At 45.3% G+C, this 26,256-nt stretch overlaps 1 protein-coding gene across 2 annotated transcripts in view; it reads right to left on the reverse strand.

Moving 5' to 3' along the window:
- Nucleotides 1-26,256, reverse strand: part of ANKS1B (ankyrin repeat and sterile alpha motif domain containing 1B) — an 806,556-nt gene that overhangs the window by 248,151 nt on the left and 532,149 nt on the right. For both annotated transcript variants that reach the window (XM_069629362.1, XM_069629363.1), the window contains exon 6: nt 12,615-12,701. In XM_069629362.1, the coding sequence (XP_069485463.1) occupies nt 12,615-12,701 (87 nt within the window). The remainder of the gene's footprint in view (nt 1-12,614; nt 12,702-26,256) is intronic.

Below are 26,256 nucleotides of genomic sequence, written 5' to 3' on the forward strand. Positions count from 1 at the left end.
ATCTGCAAGATGGTTACGTCATCTAACCATGTTTGTAAGATACATTGATGACGTATTCGGGATTTGGTCAGGACCGGATGAAGAGCTACAAGAATTTTTTGGCATGATGAATGGAATGCACCCGAGGATTAAGTTTACAACGGACATCAGTAAAACCTCGATCAATTTTTTGGATGTAGAAGTATATGTGAAAGAGATGAACCTGGAAACACGTATATTTACCAAAGCTACTGACAGAAATAGCCTTTTATTGGCAACGAGTTTTCATCCTCGCAGGACAATTGACAGTGTTCCCTTGAGTCAATTTCTACGGTATCGCAGGAACATTTCTGAAGATACGGAATTTGTGAGACAATCTGCATCCTTACGCCATAAGTTTATGGAAAGAGGCTACTGTCCCACCGCCCTAACTCAGATTGAAGAGAAGGTGGCATCTATAGAGAGAGAGACTCTACTGAAATCTAAAGAACGGAGCAAAGGTGACTCTATGGTCTATGTCACCACATACTCAGCTCAAAGCAAAGAAATTAGGAACGTCATTCAAAGAAATTGGCCTATGCTGCAAATGGACCCCTCCACACAAACACTCTTTCAACAGCTGCCGATTTTTGCCTACAGGAACAGTAAGGCCATAAGGAACAGTTTGGTTAGAGCGGACCTATCCTTGCCTCAGGAGGCGCAGTCTCAATATAAGGGAACTCAACCCTGCCATAACTGCCAGCATTGCAGTAATATTCTTTCAGGCAACATAATTTCACACCCACACACAGGGAAACCTATTACACTGAAACATTCCTGTACCTGTGATTCTTCCAATGTGGTTTATGCCCTCAAATGTCCGTGTGGCTTCTATTATGTTGGGATCACTATGAGAAAAGCGAAATTGCGTTGGACCGAGCAGAAGTCCAACATTCGGACAAAAAGTCTTAGATCCCCAGTATCAATGCACTTTCTAGAAGCAAAACACAGTATTGCTCAGCTTAAGTGTATGATCCTAGAACAAGTCAGGGTGGGACCAAGAGGGGGAGATGTGCATAAGAGATTACTTCAGAGGGAGATTGTTTGGATTGATCTTTTGGACTGTTTGAGTCCAAGAGGAATGAACATTGAATTTGACCTTATGTGTTTCCTTTAAGGTATCCTACTGTGCTTTTAATCATTTGTGTTAAGTTGCGTATAGACTGTTTACAAAAATTAACAGACATGTGTTTTGTTAACTGTTGTACCTTTATGTATTTTCGGCACTACTGTTGAGGCTGCATCCGAATACATGATTCATGATTATGGACTGATATAAAGAGTTGAGGTGTATTGAAATTCATTTGAAAACTGCTTGTTGGTGATTTTTGGGGTGGCTTTCCAGAGTGTGAACGGCAGAGGCGCCGGGAGTTCAATGTTGAGTCTGGCAACAGAGAGTTAAGAGTCTGTCAAATTAGAATGTAAGCGGACTTGAATCCGCAGGACAAATTACATATACGTGGAGATCTTTTCTCTTCTTGCCTAGATATGTTATCAGGTCAGGTATCTCAGTATGAATTTTGATTATTGTACTATACCTGTGAGGGTCCCTAGTGGTATTGGGAGTGACTGGATTTCCAGGTCACTCCACGTTCTCCCATGGGTCACCCTAATAAGCTTGCGGGAGCTAGGGGCTTGGAGCAGTATTTTACTGCGGTTCGCCCACTATCTCAACTATAAGATCATTGATAGGTGGTGGCACCATTGGGTATTTGCCCGGTTGCCCCCCTCCCTCGTTCTCCCCCCGTTTCTGACACATTTTATCCTTCCTTATGACTTTTCTGCCTTCTCCACATTCTCAATTAATATGGAACTGGCCAGGGTGTACTTTGCCCTTTTAACATTTTTTTGAATAGTGGCACTGTGACTTACCTAGCGTATGCCCTTTTGGTACCAGCTGTACCGTGAACAAAAGAGAATGAGATCAACGTACCGCGAGTCGTGGACTGCGGTCGCCGAGTCCCATACCAAGATGGACGTCTGGAGTCGAAACGCGCAAGTGCGTCGCCTCCATGACGACCACATAAACAGAATACTCCCGAGCAGTTTGTCTTGGCGACTAGCTGTGCGGTCGTACTGGGAGTTGCGTAATTGTTTATGGTGAGTGTTCTTAACGAGACACCCAGCGCGGTAATAGTTCCGTGTATTGGTTGACGGGCAACCGATACACTTTTGGCAGTATACTATTAGAGAGGGCGTGTTGCATACTTAACATGCCCAGGCACATTTTTGCAACTGGTGAGCGTGTTATATCAGCACATGAGAGCCTGAGAGAGTCTTTCAGTTAATGTTAAGCATCAACTAACACGAGCGCCGTATCCCTTAGGGGGTATGGACAGTATCTCAGTTTATTTGTTGGGGATGATTATAGTCAACAAAGCCAGATATGAGCTGCACTACGTTGTATGCACATTTTGGCGGTCGGATGTATTAATGAACATCAAGAGAACATTTTTGAAATGTGTGACCGTAACAAGTATACTTCAGTAAACTGAGCATGTGATTACTTCATTTTTTACAAGCCTGAGAGTGATATAAGTAAATTAAATTTAAACACATATTCAAGTACTCAGTCGATTTCTTTTTGCCTTCAGCCACCACCCACTGGAAAACCCAGCCATTCACCATCGTGTTCACCCGGGGAGAGGCACTGGTCTTCCTTCCGAGTGAGTACACCTAATTACAACAGTATTAGTCTAAAAATGGAATCATTTTTGAGAACAAATCTCTACAATCCACTTCTGTACATTTTTATCATACAGATTGATCCCGGTTGTTGATACGTACACTGGAATGAGGTTAGTTTTACTTTTTCATTGAGAGTGACCTATGAAATCTCACGTCTGACATAAAAGTCTAATTAGGTTGTCCTTCCCTTTTGTAGGAATTAATGAACAACTTTTGAAACTTTAACACATCCTACCCTGAAGAAGGATTGTTGTGTAATCCGAAACGCGTCGGTACACATGGTTGTGTTTAGGAGATTCTGAGCAGAAAGAAGTGTACTGCCCAGATGGACAATTGTGTTAAATAATTCAATATTTAAATGTGTTACTTCACAAATAATGTTTTGAGAACATTTGTATGTTTTTGAGGACTGTGATTCAGCTCAGAATATTGTCGTTGTTTAAATGTATAACTACTTTTGTTTCTAATGATTACCACGCTATGAGTTAATAGTGTGGATGTAACATTGGAACGCACCTTTTGTGAAATTCATTTGCCTATATACATAAAAATACTTTATCTGTCTAAAACTGTTTTGTCTCAGCTTGGTGGTGCTTCTCTGTAGACAAGCAGAGAGACAGATGCTATTTATATCTTGTTTAGCAAATACATATTTTTTGAGTGCAGTGAAGGCTTTCTTGCATTGTAATTTAATTGACAGTGTGGTCTCTCGTGACTTAAGACTTCTCCTTGTTGGAGTCGGATTGGGTTCACGTGATACTGAAAATAACCTTGGGGACTTGTCTCCCCATCAGGAGTGCAGCATAGGGTTATCAGCTGGCAACAGCTGGTGTGTGTTTGGTGTTTCATATTTTAGGATCTCGAGTGGCCTCGAGAATCTCCCTGCTGCACCTGAAACTGTATATGAACTACCTGAGTTCAAATGTTCATATCCTAGCGAAATGACATGAATTTATATACTTTTAATATTGTTGTGCCTTCCACCATATACTGTTTTCCCAGTGGGGTTTGGGAAACAACTTCCTTCAGCACCTCACTCTTAATTGGCCATCCACCAATTCTTTCATGAGCCCTTCCAAAGACCTCTTGTGGTTGGTGTTGAGCCTGGTTTTAACCTCTTCCTGGTCCAGCATGGACAGTTGTATTAGCACAAGGGTTTGGGGAGGCCTTCTGAATGTCAAGTCTAATCAAGTGCAACCCAGGCTTCAAAGGGTTCCATGTTTTAAAATCGTGGCAAAAATGGCCATGGACACAAAATATCGTGGCAGAAAGGCAGTGGTTTTGCTGCCGCAATCCATGTGAAGGATGCAGGGGACACCCCGCAACCATTATACCATTTAAGGGGAGTGGGAGATACCCCCGTTCCCCTTAAATGGTGTAATGGGGTACACCTTTAACGGGTCAAACCACAGCATTTTTGCTGTGATTTTTTGTACAGGCGACATTTTTGCTGCGATTCTATCACTGCATACCCTTCAAAGCATAGCCTGAAAATTAGCACCCTTGGTGGGTGCGTCAGCCAATCAGGTTTCTCCAAACCTGGGCTGACTCTACCCCTCCATTCGGCAGTGCCTGCTTCAGCTTTTCCCCTGCCTCCCGCCTCCATCCTGAGCCCCTCATGGTCACACACCCCCTTTCGTTAACCCAGCTCATCCACCAGGGCTTCACCGCTTGGCTTCCTCTTTCTGCCATGGAAATGAAAAGGGGCTCAGCGAGTAGCCTTGCCTTCCATTTCCATGACAACCATGACTCTCCCTGGCTGCTGCGAATGAAGCAGTGGAGCTGTTTTTGTTTTTTTAATTGCTAATTGCTATTAGAACCACAAGGGTTTGCCTCGGCTGCTAATGGCAATAATCACTAATTTGTTGGGCTTCACCAGCCTGGTGCCAGACCCTAAAAATTGAGCCCCCAGCCATTACTGGCTGGTGAAGCCCACCGAGCTGATTCCTGTGAGATAACTAGTGTGGCAATTCACCAGGTCTCCCCACTTCTCCCCGGGGGAGCCCTTTCCTATGAGGCTACAGTGGTGAGGGCAATACCCGATAGCTCCTCTAGGGGTGGAAAAATGTGGTAGGACCCCATAGGGAGGGACTCCCGATCTGAGGATAAGGATGGCCACCTTGCGAAAAGCCTCCACACCACCACCACAGCACATTTACCTCTACCCTCATGGTCACGCTTTTCATCCACCCTTGATAATAGAACAATGTGCAACTGTAAACTCATGACTGTGACAAGTATAAGACCTACTGAGACGAAGAAGGTGAGAGGCATATGGAGTAATCAGGTGAAGAGTCATCCAAGTACTGTAACAAGGTGGCTCACTGGAGGCATGAAGAGTGCCAAAGAGACATTCATAGATGGTGTTGACTTTACACTATGGCAGCGTCAACAGAATAAACAGGAAAGCGAGAATGGACAAATGAGATCGCATTGCATAAACCAGGAGTACATAAGTTAAGCCTGTAAACTTTAAAGTCGGAACACTGCAGCCGGAGCAATTGTGCCTCTCTGGGAGCAAGAGAGGAAAGGCAGGACATTGCCGGAGCGCGCTGAGAGCCGGAAGGGAGCCGTCGGGAAACGAGAAGGAGGAGGAAACGCCCCTGCAACCATGGGAAGAAACAGGGCTGCGTCCCCGAAGCACCACAGGTAAGGGGAACGTCAGGAGGACCAAGAGGGTCCGGTAAGAGGCCCACCTCACTCAGAGTGCATCAGGAGTCATCTCCCTCATCGCAGTAGCCAAACCCATATCACTGCTCAAGCAGAGTACCTCGGGAGTCTTTCCCTCGTCGCAGTGGCCAAGCCAATGCCACACCTTCAGCAGAGTGCAACTGGAGGCATCTCCCTCCTCTGAGTGACCAAGCCAATACCACTGCCCCAGCAGAGTTCAACAGAAGTCCTCTCCTCGGTCGCAGCGGCCAAGCCAATACCACAGCTCCAGCAGAAGGCATTGGGAGTCATCTTCCTCGTCGCAGTGGCCCAACAATTGCCACTGCTCAAATAGACTTGCAAAAGGGTTGCAAGAAAATATATCTGTCATCCAGACATTAAAAGGAAGCCAGATAAAGCTGGGAGTTGTTCTACTTTCTGGAAAGAGTGGTAGGGACTGATACAAGCTTTCCATAAAAGTGCTGAAGGATCGCCGTGGAGAACTTTGATAAAGGACCCAGGGGAAGGAAGTCATTCCCCTGGCCCTGTTTTGAAGGGACACTGAAAGAATTACTATTTCGAGAAGCCTGGAGCAAGACACCAGGAGAAGGAAGTCAATCTTCCGGTGAATTAATTTTACTTTTTTTATAGGCTTTTGGTTTAAGTGTTAGGGTTAGAATTTTAGGTTTCTGACAGAGGACAGAGAACATATTAATGTTGGATGGACGTCCTGACAGGTCACTAAAGTTTCCTAGGTTGAGGAAGGGCAAGCCCCTTAGAAGTAGGGAAAGGTAGGTTCTTTTCTTTCATAATAAAGCTTTGTTTACATGACCTCTCCTTGTCAGTCTCCTCCTACACCCTCACACTTGCTTCCCAATTGGTTGTTCTATGACTCCGCCACACAGGTTTTTCTCTGCCATCTCAGGGACAAACTTGACGCCATCTATCCCTCGTCGATGGCCATGGCAAAATCATTCTCATCCAAGGAAGATGAGGTGGTCAGTTTTGACTAGCGGTCCGGGGGGAGACAGGTTTATTGGCCTGGCTTGATGTAGACCTGGGGTGGGAAGTTTCTATTTAGGGACAGACCCCTCCAATTGCTCCTGTGAGGAAAATGCAAATGTGGGGACTCTTAGCCATCATGCCAGCACTCTAGTGCAGTGAGTAGAGGTTGGGTATAACCCTATTGTTTCAAGTTCTGCAATCCCACTTCGGAAACATATGTCATGGCTATAGGATCAACAGACAACTCAAGACCAATAAACTGTTCACTGTCCGCTTTATTATGCTAGTAAGATAGTTCTGCGGGTTGAGCGCTTGCTGCTGTGAACTGTGTGTGATCTGCGGGTCGAAGTTTTGAAACCTAGAAAGGTCTACTCAGCCTTTCAAGCTTCCCAGATTGATAAAATGAGTACCAATTTCAATTGGGTAATATTTATTCAATGTATTTTAAAAAGGTTCTATGTAAAGTGCTTTGGTTAAAAGTGCTATATAAATGAGAAGTTGTTATTATTTAGTTCATGCAAAAAAAGGATAAGCTTTCACTGAGTCCTCAAGAAGGGGTTAGGAGTAGAACAACTTAAGCATGTTATCTTCCCCAGGTCCTTCACTTTTCTCAGGAGCATGTTCCTCAGTCCATCTACCTCTCCCTTAGGTTAGAGCCACCTCCCTGGTGGGGTAAAGAGTAACTCATAGCCTCTGGGACTAATTATGTCTCACACTTCTTTCTTTACTCTCTGTCCTTCTTGGTTGTGTTCAATGTCACCAGGGTCAAGCGTGATCATCCCAAGCTTTCCTACCAGGAACACCCACTTAGTACCCTTAGGCCACCAGCTGGGTCTGGCATTGGACAATGCTCTTGTCTTAACTTTCTTAGGTGGCCGTGTTGGCAATGTCTCTATTTCTATTCTCTGACCCAGCACTGTATGTATGCATGTATGTATGTATGTAGGTGATTTATAAAGCGCAAACTTTGCTGAAAGCAATGGAGCACTGTACAATTAATCATGTTGTTGATTGAGTGATCCATGCAGAGAAGGGTCTTAAGAGCCTTCCAGAATCAGGAGAGAGATGTAGGGAGCCTGATGTTACCCCGGAAGGGTGTTCCACAGCATGGGAGCATAGCAATAGAAGGCTTGTTTTGAGGTATTTTTCTTCTTCACTTCTTGGATTCCAGTTTGGCAATCTCTTGACTGCTGGTGTTGTGTTGACCTCCTGAGATGGTGATCGCTTCACCTAAGGATGATGACATCTTGGGCATTAAATCATTGTATTTGATGCAGGCTGTCCTGAAGGTGAGGGAAGCTTGTAGGGGTAAGAAGTGTAATTCCTTGACAGTTGGGGAAATGTGGGTGAATTTCTTAAGTACTGCAATGAGGTATACTGCAACATTGTGGATACATTTCAGAGGGTCCAGAGGAGTGGGTGGGACACCTGCCAGAAGGGCGCTGCCACTATTCAGGTAGGAGTACAGGGACCTGGATGACAGATCTGAGGACTCAGGCAGGGATGAACAGCTTGAGTCGACACAGGAGTGAGAGCAGGTACAATGCTGCTTGTGTCTTCTTGGCAATGTCTGCTTTTAAGAAAAGGTTGTTGCAATTAATGGTGAAGCAGGACTTTGCACAAAGGGCAAGTTGGGGGTACAAGCCATCAAGATCCATCTGTGGCAGTTGGTTTTGAATGTGGGTGTGTTTGGTGTTGCCCCTGAGGAGGAGGAATTTGAATGGTGGGGAGGCAGTGTTTCAATTGGTGAATGTCAATGAGGCAAGTTGGCCAGAGATATAGCTGTGTGGCATTAGTATACTGCTAGATTCTGAAGTTACATTTGGCTAAGAGGGTCCCAGTGTCGCCATGTAGAGCTTGAAGATGACAAGGGAAAGGATGGAGTATTGTGCAACTCTGGAGTTCACAGGGCATTTTTTAGATGTACAGGTGCCCATCTGGACAAGCTGCTGTCTGTTGGTGAGATTTCAGTCAAACTACTGAAGGGCTGTGACATTGAATCCTATGTGTTAAGACAGGCTATTGCAGCAGAGAGGTCGAGAAAGAACAGAAGGCATGGATCACCCTTGTCCGGCTTGAGGAGTCCCTTGTCGATGGATGGAGGTGGTCTCCTTGGTGCATGTTGGTTAGAGGCTGGATTGGAATTCTTGAAGTAGGTTGTGTTGGAGGATCTTATCGTGAAGTTGAGGAGTGTGACAGTTTCCCAATGATTAGAAAGGGTATATGGTTGATGGCTTGGACTTTTGCCAGATCTGACTCCTGGAGCTGATCCTCCTTCACCAACATGTAATAGTCTTCCTCCCAACCTAGGTTTCAATTGACTTCACTTTCTTGGGCCTTCTGGCAATGCATGCCTTTTCCTCTGCTTCAAGACCTTCTTTCCTCCCTTCTTTTGCCTGCCTTTGTTTTGTCCCTTTGTCTCTCTGTTTCCCCACTTATTCCATGCCCTTTCCTTACTTTTCTTTGCTGCACATCTCCTTCTCTTTATTACAACATTCTTCCACCTCTTCCTTCCCTTTCCCTATATTCTGTAATTCCTCCATCAATCCTTATGCCTTGCTCTCCTTTTTTGCACCTCCTCCTATCATCTCTGCCTCCTTCTCCTCTCCTGTATCTCCTCTCACTTTTTTCCTTCCCCTCTCCACCTACTCCTCTCTGCCTCCTCCTCCCCTCTCCTGTCTCTCTCCTTCTTTCCATATCCTCCTCTCTCCCTTTCTTCTTTCTACCTCCTTGCCACACCACCATGCTCTAATCTGCACAGCCCAACTCTGTCTCTTAGCATCCATCCTCTTCCTGTCATGCTTCCCTTATTTACTTTATTGGAGCTGCGCCCAGACTGCATAACCATGAGATTGCTGTCAGCTTTGGGAATAGAGTGAACATGTGTGGGAACTGAGTAAAGCTCAGGCCAACTACTGTTTTCCAAGGTGCTTGGGGTTTCCCAGCAGACCGCCCTGCAGGTCAGCAAGACAAAGTTAGAGAGTAGTTCTCTGCACTCTTGGAAATAGTCCTCCTGCAGTTCTTGCTTAGGGCCATCCGGTTTTCTGCAAACACTCTCTTCATTAAGTTATCTCTGCTTTCTAGCCGACAATTGTGGGTGCCTGTAAACTCAGATGAGCAGTAGCCGTATAGCAGCCGAAAGCATCATTGGTGAACTTGCATATCTCTGAAGACTAGGATTTATTAGAGTGAGAATGAGGCTCGTGGACTACGCCAGGTACAGTTTCATTAGTGGTGGGTGTGCTTTTCATTCCTCTAGCCATTTGTTTCAGTATCTTTCATGTGATGTATGGGTCACAATAAAGTTCATGGAGTAGCAAGAGGCCCCCTAGACGAGGAAATGATTGGGGGTGCCACCTGGGAGATACTCCATATCTCACCTAGGGGGAAGTGCATCACTGAGCGGGTGGTGATCCCCACACCCCAGGGTCACCTCTCTCCTATTCCTTAGCCTCATGTATGTCACTTCTTTGCTGACCACTTCTCCACTTGATGAGGCCTCATGTGAAGCCTCAAATGATAAACAATAAAGATGCAAGATGCTCTTGCGCATAGCAATGGAGAGTTTTACCTGGTGGATGGGTGAGCAGCTGGAATCAGAAAATTGCTGTTTTTTTGGATAATAAAAAGTCTTTTCCAAAGAACACATTATGCTTCTACACTGTGTGGGGCATTGATTTTGACATATTTGCTTGTAGGACCAGCTGTGCTTGACATTGTCTTGACATCCTGACTCATATACTTTTATGTGCTGGCTTTGATGAGCCAGTCACCCACGCAAACGAAAAACAAAGGTTTTTATGCATTTTTCCCAAGCAACCTGCTATCAATTCCATGCACTTTGAGAATAATGTTGGGAATCATTTTAAGGGGAACAGGACCACCTTGTATTAACGATGCTTACATTTAAAAGAAAATGCTGCAAATGTTTCTTTGTAACCATGATGTGGAACTATGCATTCTATAGGTCTTTGGCAAATATGCAATTGCTTTTCACAAAATAGTGAGAGCCTGCTGATGTGCACAAACTCTTCACTTTTGTTTTTTGGATCCCCTTGTTTGCCAAATTTAAAACCAGAACTGATCTATGCCATTCATGTATACCGAAAAAATACCATGCATAAATCCCCTTTTTTTGCTCCACCTTTGGGACTTTTTTGATGGAGCTTTTCTGAAGAAGCATGTTTACTTCCTGAACAAGCCGGTCCAAGTATAATAGAGATAGAGTTTCTTTGGGGAATGTCTGTGGAACGTTGGAAATCTCGAGGGTATAACCAGTCTTTACAATACTGAGCAGCAAATTGTCTTTTGTGATTCATTACCAGGTTGAAAAACATTTTAGTATACTTTCTCCCACTTTGCGTATCGTGAGCAGAGAATGTCCCCGGAATTAAGTGTTTATGAACTGCTGAGTGGTTTGTGTCTCGATTTGTATGATGGGGCTCTGGAGAAAGATAATGATTAGGCAAAATATGGGACCTTCTTCATTACCACCAAAAACAGAAGGGAATCAGGTACAAGATATTTTACAGAAGCAGGTGTTGGGTACCTTGGATCCTGTACTTCTGGCCGACCATTGTTTGCGGACAACTGCATTTGCGAATACAAAAGTGCATATAATAACTTATAATAAGTGCAATTGACCAGCACCACAGAATTTGGTGTTTCAGAGGATCTTTAGGCTGAAACGACTTAAAAATAATTGAAGTTACCTATTGAGGAGTTGAATTTGGGATATTTAATTTCACTAAAGCTTTCTATTGAAACTCTGACAGATGTATATGCTGGCGAGTCGGGAGAATAATCAGACTAGCCTAAGATTTATTCTGTTGGATGCCTATGTGGTTTAGGCTGCATTAAAAGTGTAAGGTTTTGGAGGTCTCCCTGGGCAAATGGGCTTTCAGTTTTTCTGACTTTGATTAATCAGTTCAACATGTGGCTCTGTTAAGATGCGTGCAGGCTTGTTGGAATTCACAGACTAGCTAACGAACAAGCTCCTAATATGCTGCCAGTTTTGATCAAACAGACCTCCATGTCACGGATATCAATGGCAAGGGAATCAACATAACAGTTCCATGGGACATACTCAACTTTGTAAGGGCTGAAAGACAAACATGTTGACAGTGAAACTTCCAGTGTCTAGGCTCTTGATGCTGAGCAGTGCTTGATATGGTGGAGGTGATAGTGATGAGGCTTAGAGTGACATCAAGTGCATCAAAGTGGGCTCCTGAAGAAACAAGGGGCTCAGTTGTATCCATTTTGGTCTTCTTGCGGTGGTAACACACACTAGAGGACTCCTGTGGAGTCCTAAAAAGTCCCTTAGACAACCCAAGCTTCGCTCTGACTTCAACATGACATTTTATGAAGGGCCGAGCACTCATCCACACTTTGAGTACCTGTAGGACAACTAATATACTAAGCATCGCCAGCCTTCATTGATATTTTACCACAGGAGGAGGCACATTTGTCCAAACATTACATAGTGGACTTGGTTGAGGGAAAAAGCAGAGAAAGCAGTGTGTATAAAAAGTGATACAAATGTATTACCTAAAACAATATTCCACCCCTAGCTAGGGTTTTATACTCTTTGTTCAGAGTGCATAAAACAACTGGCATTCTCAGTAAAGTGCATTCTGTAATTTAGGATTAGCTTAGTTTCCTTAAAGTGACAGTGTCACCCTTTGCATGTTAGGATTTCAAAGCCGTGAGAAACAGTTTAAATGCAGTTGCAATGTGCTTTTTGCAGGAGACAGTGGTCAACCTACAACAGACAGGGAAAATCAAGTTATTTAATTGATTTACAAAGGAGATTATTCACTATATCGCTGAAAATGGTCTGATCTTGTGCACACGGGCAGATGTATTTAGTGTTTATGAATATAAATGAAGATCCAATGAAGCAGAATCCAGTCCTACTACAGTCCGATAATATGATGATGACACAAGGCTAGATTGTGTGAGGGGAAACAGGCCTGTGGAGAAAGAAAAGCACTGCCATCTATCGAGTTCTAAATATGTTTTCGAAAAAACATCAACCTACCCAAATCTAAAATGAAACACTGGATTTATCAATATAAAATACAATATGCCATGCCACAGAAATGTCTTGGCCTTGTATTGTAGCTGTCTTGAAGCTAACTTTTTCCAGTAACGTCTCTTAAAATATTATGCAAGAACTAACAGCGAAATGTGGAATGTGTATGCTTGGATGCGCATTACATACATAGGTGCCTTGATATAAAGAAATCACTTACCTTATTCAGAGCGTCAATAAATCTCACTCCTTTGTATGAGACAGAAAGAATAATAGTGGGGATGTTTTTCATTTGCTCCGTAGATTTCTGTAGTTGAAATGACACAACTGTTAAAATATTTAAGGGTATGTATAAGAATATAAATTTATTTCTAAGCAATGTACGATGAATCCAATCAACAATTAATTATTTTTTCAGGATTGCTTTCATTTTATTTTGGTTTGCCACTACATAGTAAACTGTAGGTTATGGATAAGAGCTAACTAAAGAGAATATGTATCCACATACTTTAGCCTTGTAACTTCTTCCTAAAACATATAAACGAAAAGGACAGCAGGGTAAAGAAGAAGACTTGCACTTTCTGTTATTGTCAGATACAGTACTTGCTTTTTAGCTGGCAAACATACCCCCAAACATCTCTATTGCCAATGTTGCTTCTAGTTAAACAAGATGACTATCATCTACGGTTCTACATGGTAAAACATTCGACTCATATGTCTTTTTTTACAGCACAATGGAGATAACCAGACAAATAAACATTGACAAAGCCAATAGTTTTGACTGTTTTATGGTGAAAACTGACAGCTGTGAGTAGTTAATGAACGTTAAAAATACAGCTGCCAATATGGATTACTCGACTCCGATAGGAAACACGAAGTACAGATAAGTAATCTAACTAAAACATGTTGTTTATTTCTTTAAATGAATGTTAAATAAAGTGCTGAGCTATTAAAACCTACAGTATTGCATTATATTCTTTGAAAGGGGCATGAACCTTATTTGGAATAGGTCAGCAAACCTTCTAAGTAAGCCACTTTGATAAAAATGAAAATCAGGACTAATACATTATTCATGCTTAGTGTGCTTTATACACGGACGGGTTGTGATTCTGATTCAACCTGTTTTTGTTACAATACCTCAGAACATACATAAGGAAGACATGCAGTCTACCTGTTTGTAAAACATGGGTTTTACAAAGCACCAAACAGCCTTGTTTTACAGTTTGTTCTGCCTAAAAGACATACTAATAAGGCATTCTCGCACTTCATTGATTTAGTACTGCAAGTAAGGACTTGATATTTTACATTTTATGTGAATGTTTTGTATGCAGTGAATGTTATGAAAGGTGCAACGGACATGGGTACCTTTTTGTGGTGGTTTGCCCCTTTTCAAGGTGGGTGGAGGCAGGGCCATGTGTACACCCAGATGTGATGTGTGCAGCATGGTTCCTGGTAAGAGAGGTGTTTCCACGATGCGGCGTGTGCAAAGTATTGAGATCAGATAATGGCACACATTTCTTTAAAGCGCTATTTCAGCATGTCGCAGCGCTATTGGGCATAAAACATTGAATGTGATCAATTTACCAACCTCAGGCTAATGGCGTTGTGGAGAGGATCAATGGGCTGTTGAAGAGTAAACTGTCAAAACTGTGTTCCACGTTGAAGAAAAACTGGGTACACTGTTTGCCCTTTGCCCTCTTCAGTTTACGCACACAGCCTAGTAAGGACCACCATTTGACACCACATGAAATAGTCACATGCAGGCGAATGCAGTCCCCCATATCCCTTGTGAGAAAAGCATCAGATGCACATCAAGCAGTACTAGGAAAGGAATTTAGGGAATATTTAACATCACTAACATGTGCTATCAAATATATCTCCAGACAGATGGCGCCACCCAGGAGCGAACGCCAGGACACACCGGAAGGGACAGCAACTGCAAACATATTTGCCACAACTGGACCATTATTACCTGGGGAACTCATCTACATAAAAAACGTTGTGCGTCAATGGAACAATCCCAGGTTCCAAGGTCCATATGAGGAAGTGTTCTATATGCCTCTCGCCATCCGCGTGAAGGAGTTATGATATTGGGTGCATCTCTCGGATGTCCGACGAGCACCTGAGACAAAGCAAAGCTCAATAGACAGAGTAAAGACATAATTGAAGAAGAAGACTCTTCTTTAAAGAGCGGAGGTAAGTTCACTGAGTATACGTCTCTAGGACGGGATGGAATCTGGACCCCCAGGTAGGGAATGGATTTCTCACTCCATTGGATCGGGCATAGAGGTTCTAGGATCGCTCATTCCCCAGGCGCTAGGCCTATCCCCTAGGCAGTTGATTTCCCAAAGTTGATGGTAAAGCCTGCTACCCTCCCAAATATACGAAGTACTTCAAGAGCTGATGTGAGGGAGGGGTGAATGTCTGTTATGGATAACAGCACATCATCCGCATAGAGTTAAATCTTGTGCTGGGAGGTGCCAACGGGAAGGCCCTTGTTGCCCGAGTTCGACCGAACCCGCTGGCCGAGGGGCTCCAATATTAGGGCCAACAGGAGTGGGGATAGAGGGCATCCCTGTCTGGTCCCGCAGGTTAAAGGGATTGAGTCTGATAGATTGTGGTTAACCCGGAGGATCGTTTTAGGGGACACATATTTTGCCAGAACGAGTTTGCGAAAGTTCGGGCCCAAAAAAAGGTTTCCTGGGTAAGTTGTAGAAAGGTCCAGTCTCCCTTGTCAAAGGCTTTGGAAGCGTCCAAAGCCAGCAGCGCTAGTTTGTGTGAGTCTTGGGTAGCAATGTCCACTAGATTCACGGCCCGACGGATGCTATCTGCGGCTGACCTATGCATTATGAAGCCCGTTTGGTCTGGGTCTATTAAGTTGGGCATGACGCTCGCCAGGCGATTCACTAAAACATTCGAATAAATGTTGGCATTAATGTTAAGTAGGGAGATGGGCCTATATGAGCTATTTTCGGGTTTGAGCAAAAGCACGGTTATCGATTCTTGCATGGATGGAGTGATAAATCCCAAGCCACCAATGAGTTAAAGAGGGCTGTTAGCGGGTCTATCAGCTGGGGGCGAAACACCATATAAAGCCTTGTTGTGAACTCATCTGGGCCCGGTGCTCTCGGTCTCAAGGCTTTAACGGCTGCCTCCACCTCCTCACCTGTGATTGGGGTGTCCAGATCCTCTCTATCAGGTTCCTCGAGATGTGGAAGAGCAGCACTCTGTAAGTACTGCTGTTGCTATGCTTCATCTCAGGGTGACGCTGACATTGTTTCAGAAAGATGGGCCCCCGCTAGTCGTAGCTTGTCTTGGTCAGCATATTGAATCTTGCCCTGGGGGTTGCGGAGGCCCACCATGGTGTTTTTCCATGTTGCTTTCGCTAATTTCTCTATCAGGAGTTTATTCGCGTTATCGTTCCTGGCATACTATCCCTGCTTAGCTTTAGCAAGTAGGGGTGCCATCTCCTCGGCATAGTGTGCCTCCAGCTTCCTTCGGGCCAGTTGGGGACCAGCCCTTCTGCCTATGATGGGCCTCAGCCATTTGTACCTCTTCTTCGAGGACTCTACTGGTCTGCTGTTTCCGTTTATGGAATGCCGCCCCATGTGCAATTAGTTCTCCCTGCACCACTGCCTTCATGGCGTTCCACGTGTTGGCCGCGGAGGTGTCTTCTGTCGGATTTTCCCTGAAAAAGTTCCTGATCACAGTGGCTATGGGGTCTCTCAGTGGCATTTAATTCAGGATGGGGTCCTACAGGTTCCAGCGGGGTTGAGGGGGTGGATCCGGTTCATGAGCTTGCAGCATCAATGGAATCGGGGCATGATCAGAGAGCACCCTTGTGCCAATGGTCAACTTGTCGACAAAAGCTAGGACTTGTTGGGAGGCCAGCACATAGTCAATGCAGGAGATGGTCTGATGTACATGGGAGAAGAAGGAGAAGTCTTTGTCGCCGGGGTGAAGTACTCTCATGTGTCTGGGACCCCATTAAAGTCTCCACATATGATAATGTGGCCTTCAAGGAAGGGGAGAAGGGCTTCACCCAGTGCCTCATAAAATGCCCCCTGTCCTTCATTGGGGCCATAAACTGAAACCAAGGAGTATAGCTGGCCGTATATAAAGCCCTTGACTACTGTGTAGCGTCCCTCTGTGCATTGAAGGGTCTCTAGTATTTTGGGTCGGATATTCCTGGCGAAGAGAATGGCGGTACCCCCTTTTTTTGTTCCGTTGGAGGCCAAATGTTGGAGCGGGAAATTCCTGTTGGGAAGGCGTGTGAAGTCTGAGGGCAATAGGTTAGTTTCTTGCAGGAAGACCACTGAGCCTTCCATATTCTGAAGCCGTTTCAATGTTGATGTCCTCTTGGAGGGAGAGTTCAGGCCTTTAATGTTTAGTGAGATGAAATTTAGTTTCTGATGTGGTGGGGGAACCTCTGGAGTGTCAGCTGTCTCTGGTTGTGGGGCCTGGGCCATGGGTGCCTCAGTCGCCATCTACGTCTTGTGTCATCCTGTTATAATAGCGCAAATGGGTTTTTAACCTGAGCTTCCAACATGAAGCCATAACAATAAACTTGTGGGAAGCTGACCTTTCTTTGTCAGTATATCCCCTAGCCAACAGGGCTAAAACAGTTCGTAGTTCACTACAAGGGCCTTCGGGTGTCATTCACCTCAGAGTTAGGCATGGGCCATGCAAAGCCCAGTTGATATGGAGTTCCTGTGTGCTCCTAGGCATGATGGCATCCACAGGACCAACTGAACTAATATTACCAAGCTGAGGGGCCAATGGTCAGGGCATTGGTCGCCATCAGTGTAGCAGTCCGTTGGCTCCCAACAGAAGATCACTTTGCATTCTGCCCCTTCTGGACCTTCGTCCAGGTCGAATGTTTCGCTTTGGGGGGGAGTTCTTCAGGGCCACTCATTGGTGAATTGGGTGAGGCTCCATTCTTCTTTTCAGGCGAGTTGGGCCGCAAGATCGGGTTGGCGTCTTCCAGATGACTAATAGTTCGGGGATGCCCTTGTAAGAGAATTGGAGAGCCGTGGGGAACAACCAACAATACCTGACGTGCTGGTCCTGGAGGAATAGAGTCAAGGGCATCAGGGCCCTCTGTTTCTGGATAGTTGCCATTGCTAGATCCTGCAGAAATGTGAAGGGGGGGATCCTTAAAAAGTCAGGTCATCTTGGGAGCGACTTATCGCCATGATAGCTTCCTTGGTAGTGTAGAAGTGGACCCGGGTGATAACATCTGGGAGGAAGTCGGAATCCGCCCCGCAGCAGGGTCTGAGTTTGTGGGTGCGGTCAAGCATATGTTGGGAGTTATCCAGGTGTGGCAAGAGGGATTGAAAAACATCTCCTACATAGTCAGCCAACTTTTGGTCTCGGACCAAAGGGGGGACCCCCCGAATTCGTTTATTGTTTCATCAGGCTCTGTTTTCCAAGTCTTCCTTCTTGTACTCCAGGATCCCGTTTTTGTTAAGTAAAGATTGGATTGTACGTTGCATTTCCAGGAGCGTAGCCTAATGTTCTTGGGTCAGGTCTTCCACTTCCCCCACTCTCTGTTCCACCTCTACGACCCTCTGCTCTGTTTGTTCCAGTTTAGTGGTGAGTTCCGTCATGGAGGATCGAAATTCAGATTTAATGTCAAGCATGAAAGCTTGAATGTCTCCCTTGATTGCCAGTAGGCCCGCGCCATCGGAGGAGGCTTGTGACGGGGACTTTGGTGTTTCCGACTTCTTCCCTTTATCAGGCGGAAGCAGCATGGTAGTGATATCAGCACTCTTCGAGGATTTAAGGTGTGTAGAGGAGGAGCTAAATACCCCCACCTCAACCACCTTACCCATATTGCCTATAACTTGGGAGCCCGGATGTGAAAATTGTGCAGTACCAGTGAAAATACTGATATCTAACAGAATTTTGGAAGCAAGGTTCATATACCTGCATACAAGAAAATATGATGGCCGTTTGAATGAAATCCCGGAAGAAGCAGAGCAAATGAATGGTCAAGATGAATGGTGACATCGTGCAAAGCTGAGCTGATGTGCCTAGAAACTATGCAGAGACCAGAGAATGCAGATATTCTAAAGGCATCAAGAAAGTATCAAGGATAAGTGACATCTTGGGATCAAGGTGTAGAAGCTTATGCCATAAAATGGATGAAGATATCAAGCCAGTTTACACAAGTACAGATGCAAAAGAAACGCAAGCAGACTAAGTATTGTCTATTGTTAAGTAACAATAGACAATATTTTATATTCATTGTAAAGCTTTACAATGAATAGATTGCGGCATGCGCCAATATATACATATATGCATAAAGAGTAAAGGATGGATGTTTCCACTATGTGTTATAGCAGAATTGGACTAAAAAAGAAAGGCCTCTTCTCAGTGTGTCGCAGTAAGAAAACACATAATTTAAAGTGACTCTCGAAAAGACGAGGCTGGATGAGCCATGAAGCCAAGCCAAGAAGCCAAGGTCTTATCCGGTTGAAGTTAACTAGCATTGGATACAAATTATGGGAAAGAACATAACTCCTGTTCAAAGACACAAACAAAGAAGACGTTAGAGGTCTATTAAAAAATTGTATTTTAAAGATAGTAAAAGCTCGAAATCATGGTCTTCAGTCACGTGGAAGGATGAAGTTGGACGAGCAAGATGCTCATACCTACGCATGAGGGTAGAGTGTGCCTTCACTCCCCTGATTCTCCACAGTACAGAACAAACTCAAGGCCGAGCTTCAAAGCCTAATTGACTACGCTGACCACTGAGGTGATGATGGAATGATATGGTCATTGGTGGAAAGCTTGGGTTAAGACAAACTCACCAGCACCTGGAAGCCCAATCTGCATGCTGCTAGACGTAGGTGCAAAAGTACTGACAAAGTTTAGAGTGCCAACCAATTGTAGGGGACCGTGTAATTAAGGGTCCTATAGTTTGTGTAGCCAATGGGACGCAGTGTATTTAGTGACGTTCATAGTGGCCATAGTTTTGATGGAAGGGCTTAGTTGCCCCACCTGATGTTAAGAAACCTAACTCTTTCACTCACTATCCCATACTAATATAGATCATATATTTAGATGCTCACTAAGAGCCTATCACAGTTGCTGTTAGGTTTTTGTAGTTTGTCACTTAGGATGATGTCAGTAGTGACGCAGGTCAATGTCAATGATGATGAGTTTTTGATATACAAACTCAGTTTTTTATGAATCTCGTTGAGTAAGAGGATTGAGCAAATTCGTTGATGTTCGTTATGCTCCCTGTTTTAGACAATTACAAATAAAACAGTTATCCTTTTTACCAACTAACTGAGTCGTTTTGATTTTTGATGTATGAATAAAATCTGCATCCCCATTTATCTCCAGTGTAATTGCTACTCATCTTAAATGACTGAGGTTATTCCGTTCACTTGGTAGCGGAGCGGAAGGTTTAAAAATCCATCGACATAAGTAAACTTTGGAGTCCCGGCAAAATCGCATGACCTCTGCCATTCGGCTAATAGGAGGAGAGGCTCACCGTAGATGGTGGTTTAGTTTAAGTTGCTAAAATCTTGCAAGTAGGGTGTGACGGGTCCCTCCGGTTTCAGACGGAATCCCCTCCCACAGTCTACGAGAAGCTGAACGGATGTGTTATGACTTGATGGTCGTGAAGATTATGGGGCCTCTGTTCACAAGTTCCGCTCAGAATGATACAAATAACTTCCTGAGCAATCCTTGAGGCCACAGGTTTTTTGAGTGCCGAAGAACGCCAGGAACCAGGAACACCGGTGACCCCTCGACCGCTGTAAAGCAAGCAATGGGTCAGTACAATGGCAAACAATACACTGAATAGCAAGGTAACAAATATCAAGGGGTTTACCAAGGGTCTGGGGACAGGAAGAACAAAGATGAGAATGGAGGTGTTCCGTGTGGCTGCAGAGTGTAGCAAGCGGCAGCGGGTAGGCGTAGATTGTTGTAGAAATAGGCACTTGCGTGAATAATACCCTACAGGGTGTAAATGCCCAGAGGTTGGGCAAGGTTGTGACAATACCGCTCCCAAAGCAAAGGATGATGCGTCTGCCTCGACAACAAATGGTAACTCCGGATCCGGGTGTTGTAGGACCGGAGCTGAGGTAAACGCAGATTTCAAGGACTCGAAAGCGGCTTGATGTTCGGGGGTCCAGATAAATGGGGCACATGGACTGGTCAATTTAGTTAATGGTGCCACTATAGTAGAAAAACCAGGGATGAACCGCCTATAAAAATTGGCAAACCCCAGGAAAGACTGTAAAGACTTCAAGTTTACCGGGACCGGCCATTCCAAAACGGCTCGTACTTTAGACTGATTCATAGTCAACCCACCTGGTGAAATGTGGAAACCCAGAAATTCTACTTCTTTGGTATGAAACTGGCACTTCTCAGGCTTGGCTAATAGCGCATTCTTGCGCAAACGGGATAGGACTTCTTGGACATGAAGGATGTGTTTGTCTAAAGAGGAGGAAAAGATGAGAATGTCGTCCAAATAGACCACCACATAATTGTCCAGAATGTCCCCAAAGACCTCATTCAAAAAGCTCTGGAAGGTGGCAGGGGCGTTGCACAAACGGAAGGGCATTACTAGGTATTCAAATAAACCCTGTCGGGTGCAAAACGCCGTCTTCCACTCATCCCCTTTGCGGACACATATCAAATTGTATGCTCCACGAAGATATAATTTGGTGTAGATGGAGACGTGTGTTAGTCTATCCAAGAGTGGAGAGATGAGAGGTATGGGGTATCTATCTTTGATAGTGATGGCGTTCAAACGTCTGTAGCCTACACAGGGGCGAAGATCCCCCTCTTTCTTTGGAACGAAGAAGATAGGGCATGCAGCAGGCGAGGAGGAGGGCTGAATGTGGCCTAAACGTAATGCCTCCTGCAAGTATTCTTTCAAGGCTTTATCCTCTACTGGTGATAAAGAATAGATTTGGCCCTTGGGGATCTGAGCGTCAGGGACCAGATCTATGGGGCAATCGTAGGGTCTGTGTGGAGGTAAACTCTCTGCGATGCCCTTGTCGAAGACTGACAAAAACTCGTGATAAACTGCAGGTATGTTGGAAAAGACAGCACCAACCATGTGCGAAGTGGAAGAGTGATGTTCATCAGTCTCGGATAAGGTCAGATGTGCTACTGCACCCAACGCTGCAGCAGGTGTATCGATTACCTCCTTTCTCTCGATAAGAAAAAAATGTTGACAGACTTCGGATTCAAAACACACCTGGCCAGTACCCCAATTGTTTAGCGGGTTATGTTTTTTTAACCAAGGGATGCCGAGAATGATACCAAACTGAGGGGTGGTTATTAGGTCAAAGGCAAGTGTTTCCCTATGTGTTTCCTGGATGACTACTTCCATGGGAGCAGTCTGTTGTCGAATAGGTCAAGAATCAAGGGAAGTCCCGTCCACAGCCTGTACAGGCTCAGGAAACTCCTTGGTAACTAGTGGAAGGTTCAAGGCATAAGCCATTTGTATGTCGATAAAGCAGCCAGTGGCCCCGGAATCAATGATAATCTGAACGGGGTGCATTGTGTCAGGAGTAGGCTTTAATAAGGCGTGGACTGTGACTGGTCTAATAGGCCCAAATGCCAGAGGAGAAGAAGAGGGGGACTGTGGAGAACTCGTCCTGGCCCCCATATTCAGGGACGAGCAGTCGGAAAACCCGGATTCTTTTGCTTTGGGCGGCGTGGACAAGTCTTAACGTAATGTCCATTAAGTCCACAATAAAAGCAAGCGAGGTAACAAATATCAAGGGGCTTACCAAGGGTCTGGGGACAGGAAGAACAAAGATGAGAATGGAGGTGTTCCGTGTGGCTGCAGAGTGTAGCAAGCGGCAGCAGGTAGGCGTAGATTGTTGTAGAAATAGGCACTGCAAGACCTGTATGGAAAGGGTACTCCAAAAGGTAACAGAAGAGGAAATCCGAAAACAGTCCGTTAAGAGTTCCAAGGTCAAAAGCCAGCCAAGTTCGCCGTAACAAGGGGGTAATCAAAAGGAATCCAAAAATACAGTTCAAAGACATGACCCATCACGTGACCGATGATATAGCACGTTTCCTTGTCACATGACCCAAGTTTTCAAAACGCTGCCGGGTCTTCCTGAGGGCGTGACGAAGCAAAGGAAAAAGCCAGCGTCTCTGTCGACTGTCTCCAAGACGCCAGGGCAGCTGCCAACGTTGCAATGGGTGAATATAACCATAGCGCATTAGATGCCTTCGTGTGCGCCTCTGTCGTGCTGCTTGAGGGAGTGAGGACATGAGGTCAGCAGGGGAAGGCAGATCAGGACCTGAGATGGAGGGCTTAGTGGCTGCACGGGTATTTGTGTGCGTAAGGCGACCAGTGGATGGGGTAACAGAGCCCCCCCCCCAAAGGCCCACGACCCCGTGGGCAAGCAGGGAAATCCCGATGAAACTGGGCCACCAAACGAGGGGCATGCGCATCCCGGGCAGGAACCCAAGAGCGCTCCTCAGGACCGTAACCCAACCTCATAAACATCAGGGTCATCCAGTGACACGGGGGCAGGACGAGAGACCAGGCGCGTAGGACCAGGGCATGGTTTCAGGAGGGAAGTATGAAAAACTGGATGGACCTTCCAGGTCAAAGGAAGGGATAGGCGATAAACCACAGGACTCCGGACACCAGACACCCGAAAAGGACCAACAAATTTGGGAAGCAATTTCGGTCTCCCAAACTCGGTCTCCCACACGGTAAACAGGAGCAGCAACCCGTTTCTTATCGGCTGAAGCTTTCATGGCCAACTGAGCTTCCTGCAGATGGGCAAGAGTCTGAGCATGAACCATGGCCATGTCGCGAACACAAGATGAGGCAGCAGGAGCACAAGAGGATGCATAATTGGGAATGGGCAATGTACGGGGGTGTTGGCCATAAAGGGAGTAGAACGGAGAAAAGCCAGTAGAAGAGTGCAAAGAGTTGTTATGGGCGAATTCAGCGAGATGTAGCAGGTGTACCCATGATTTCTGATGTTGTAGTGAAAGACAACGTAAATATTGTTCCATGGCCTGATTTACCCTTTCTGTCTGGCCGACGGCTTCCGGATGTTAAGCAGAGGAAAATCGTGCATCAATACCCAATAATTTAGTGAGCGCACGCCAGAAACGGGACGTGAATTGTGAACCTCTGTCAGAAACCAAGACCGTAGGGAGCCCAAACAAACAAAAAATGGACTTGAAAAACAGATTTGCCAATGTAGGCGCAGAGGGTATACCAGAACAAGAAATAAAGCGAGCCATCTTTGTGTAGGCGTCTACTACAACCCATACTGTATCATAACCCTGTGAACGAGGGAGATCAGTCACAAAATCCATTGTAAGGGTATTCCACGGTCTGGGGGGAATCGGCAAGGGCTGTAAAAGACCCAAAGGGCGGCCTCTACGGGACTTACACTGGGCACACACTGAGCAGGTGTTGACATAATTCTCAACGTCACGCCGCATCGAAGGCCACCAGCACCAGCGTTTAAGTAGATCCAGAGTACGATGTTGTCCTGGGTGGCCATGGATGGCAGCATCATGAGACCATTCCATAGCTAGATTTCGAGTGTCACTAGAGGGTAGGAACAACCTGTTGTGAACAAAAGGTAGACCATCGTGATAAATGGGATCCCATTCTGCTAACTGTTGTGGATGTTGGGAAACCCATGTGCGTATGGCTGACAACAGAGGAGGCGAAGGAGTGCATAAGCATACTACATGCCCGTGGTCTAGCACCGTTTCTGGGAAGACCGGAAGTGACACCCCTCCAGGAGAGTGGGATAGAGCGTCTGCTTTACCATGAGACAGACCAGGACGGTGTTTCACAACAAAGTCATAGGCTGCGAAGAATAAGTGCCAATGCACCTGACGACTGTTGACGCACTTGAGGGATGCGAGATCCTGCAAATTCCTATGATCAGTGAAAACAGTGACTTGGTGTTTGGCCCCCATCAAATGGTGTCTCCATACCTGAAATGCGTCTTTAATCGCCAGGAGTTCCTTTTCAGTAACTGTATAATGGGACTCAGTAGAGGTAAACTTGCGTGAATGATAGGCTACAGGGTGTAAATGACCAGAGGTTGGGCAAGGTTGTGACAATACCGCTCCCAAAGCAAAGGATGATGCGTCTGTCTCGTCAACGAATGGCAACTCCGGATCCGGGTGTTGTAGGACCGGAGCTGAGGTAAATGCAGATTTCAAGGACTTGAAAGCGGCTTGATGTTCGGCAAACCCCAGGAAAGACTGTAAAGACTTCAAGTTTACCTGGACCGGCCATTCCAAAACGGCTCGTATTTTAGACTGATTCATAGTCAACCCACCTGGTGAAATGTGGAAACCCAGAAATTCTACTTCTTTTGTATGAAATGAGGGTTGTTTTTCAATGGATAAGGAAGTGAGATGGTCAGATTTAGACATGCCTATACCTTGGACGTCAAAATCATTGACACAGTCAGACCAACCTAAAGGACAAATGGTGAGAGGCGGGAGTCGCCACCCTATGTGAGCAGATTAAGATCGCTGCCAGGAAGAAGGAGGCGCAGAAATATTGTCCCTGCCTTGTATAGACAGACGATGGGAGTGAGTTTGGGGTTTTACAGTTTCCCTTGCTAGAGAAAGGGGGAGCTAGACCACAGTATATACCTTGGCCCCAGATGGATAAGGATAATTTAAGGTGTAAACTTCCGAGTTTAACTTCTGGCACTAGGAAATGGATACATGAATTAGAAAAGATGACAGGAGGAAATACGTTGTCTATAGGGGACATTAAGGGTCTCCTGATTGCCATCCTTGGAGAGAGAGCTGATGATGTTTGGTCCAGAGCAGGGTATTCTGGTGTTACTACAGTTAACACTGCTCATGACGGAGCACCGTTCAATAACTGTAGGGCGGCAGTCTGGAAAGCGCTTAGAGTACTGTATCCAGACACGTCCGATATGGGAGCTCTTATGATGAAAAAGATGCAGGAAGGGGAAGATCTGCTTGCTTACATTCAGAATTTTCAAGAGCAGTGCAGCTTGGAGACACGCGAGTCTTGGGAAAAAACTATACCTGTGTTCTATCATATACTATGCCAAGGGCTGCCACACCCGGTACAGAAGCAGCATAAGAAGTTAGTGGGTATAGAGGCAAAACCATGGTCAGAGATTCAGCTGACTATCGCACATTATTGCAGACTCTTGTAGGAAAAGAATCGCAAAAAAGATGATATAAAGAAAGATGAAAAGGTGAAGTTAGTGCAAAAGAAGTTATCTAAGTACGCTATTGAAGGGGAGATGATAACTAGTGGAGACGGATCAAATTCACAGGAGGTAACAAACATGCCGCAGCGGAAGAATCAAAGGCAGTTTGATCAAGGTAATAATTGGTTTATGCCACGAGGAACGGGAGGTTTTAGAGGAAGAGTGTTTCATAATAATCTGGGGTATTTTCAGAGCAATCAAGGTGCGTTTCAGAACATGCAGAATGATAATCAAAGCATGCAGGGAGGACAGATGGGGAGACCTCCGGCTATATGTTGGACATGTGGTATGACAGGTCATTTGGCTCGCATGTGTAGAAGTCAAGGGTTTGTGCAGAATGGTCAATTTTCAAGAGGGGGGACTTCAAACCCGCCTGCGTATTCACAGCAGAGTGGAGATGGGTTTGCTCAGAATCAAACGGTGCAACAGGCACAAGCGCCGAGAATGCAGCAAAATTTGCAAACGCAGCAAGCAGCAGTGAAGCCGCAGCAAGGGTAGTCACAGCATTCACCTATGCAGATACAGCAAAGCACGAGCACAGGACAGTTAATGACTCCTAGGATAGAAGGTGTCACTATATAGGGAGGGAATCCTTTCACAAGTACAGGAATGAGGCAGTATCCACAATAGGAC

This window comes from Ambystoma mexicanum, chromosome 12, assembly GCF_040938575.1.
Source record: "Ambystoma mexicanum isolate Mex_15411 chromosome 12, UKY_AmexF1_1, whole genome shotgun sequence".
Lineage (NCBI taxonomy): Eukaryota > Metazoa > Chordata > Amphibia > Caudata > Ambystomatidae > Ambystoma > Ambystoma mexicanum.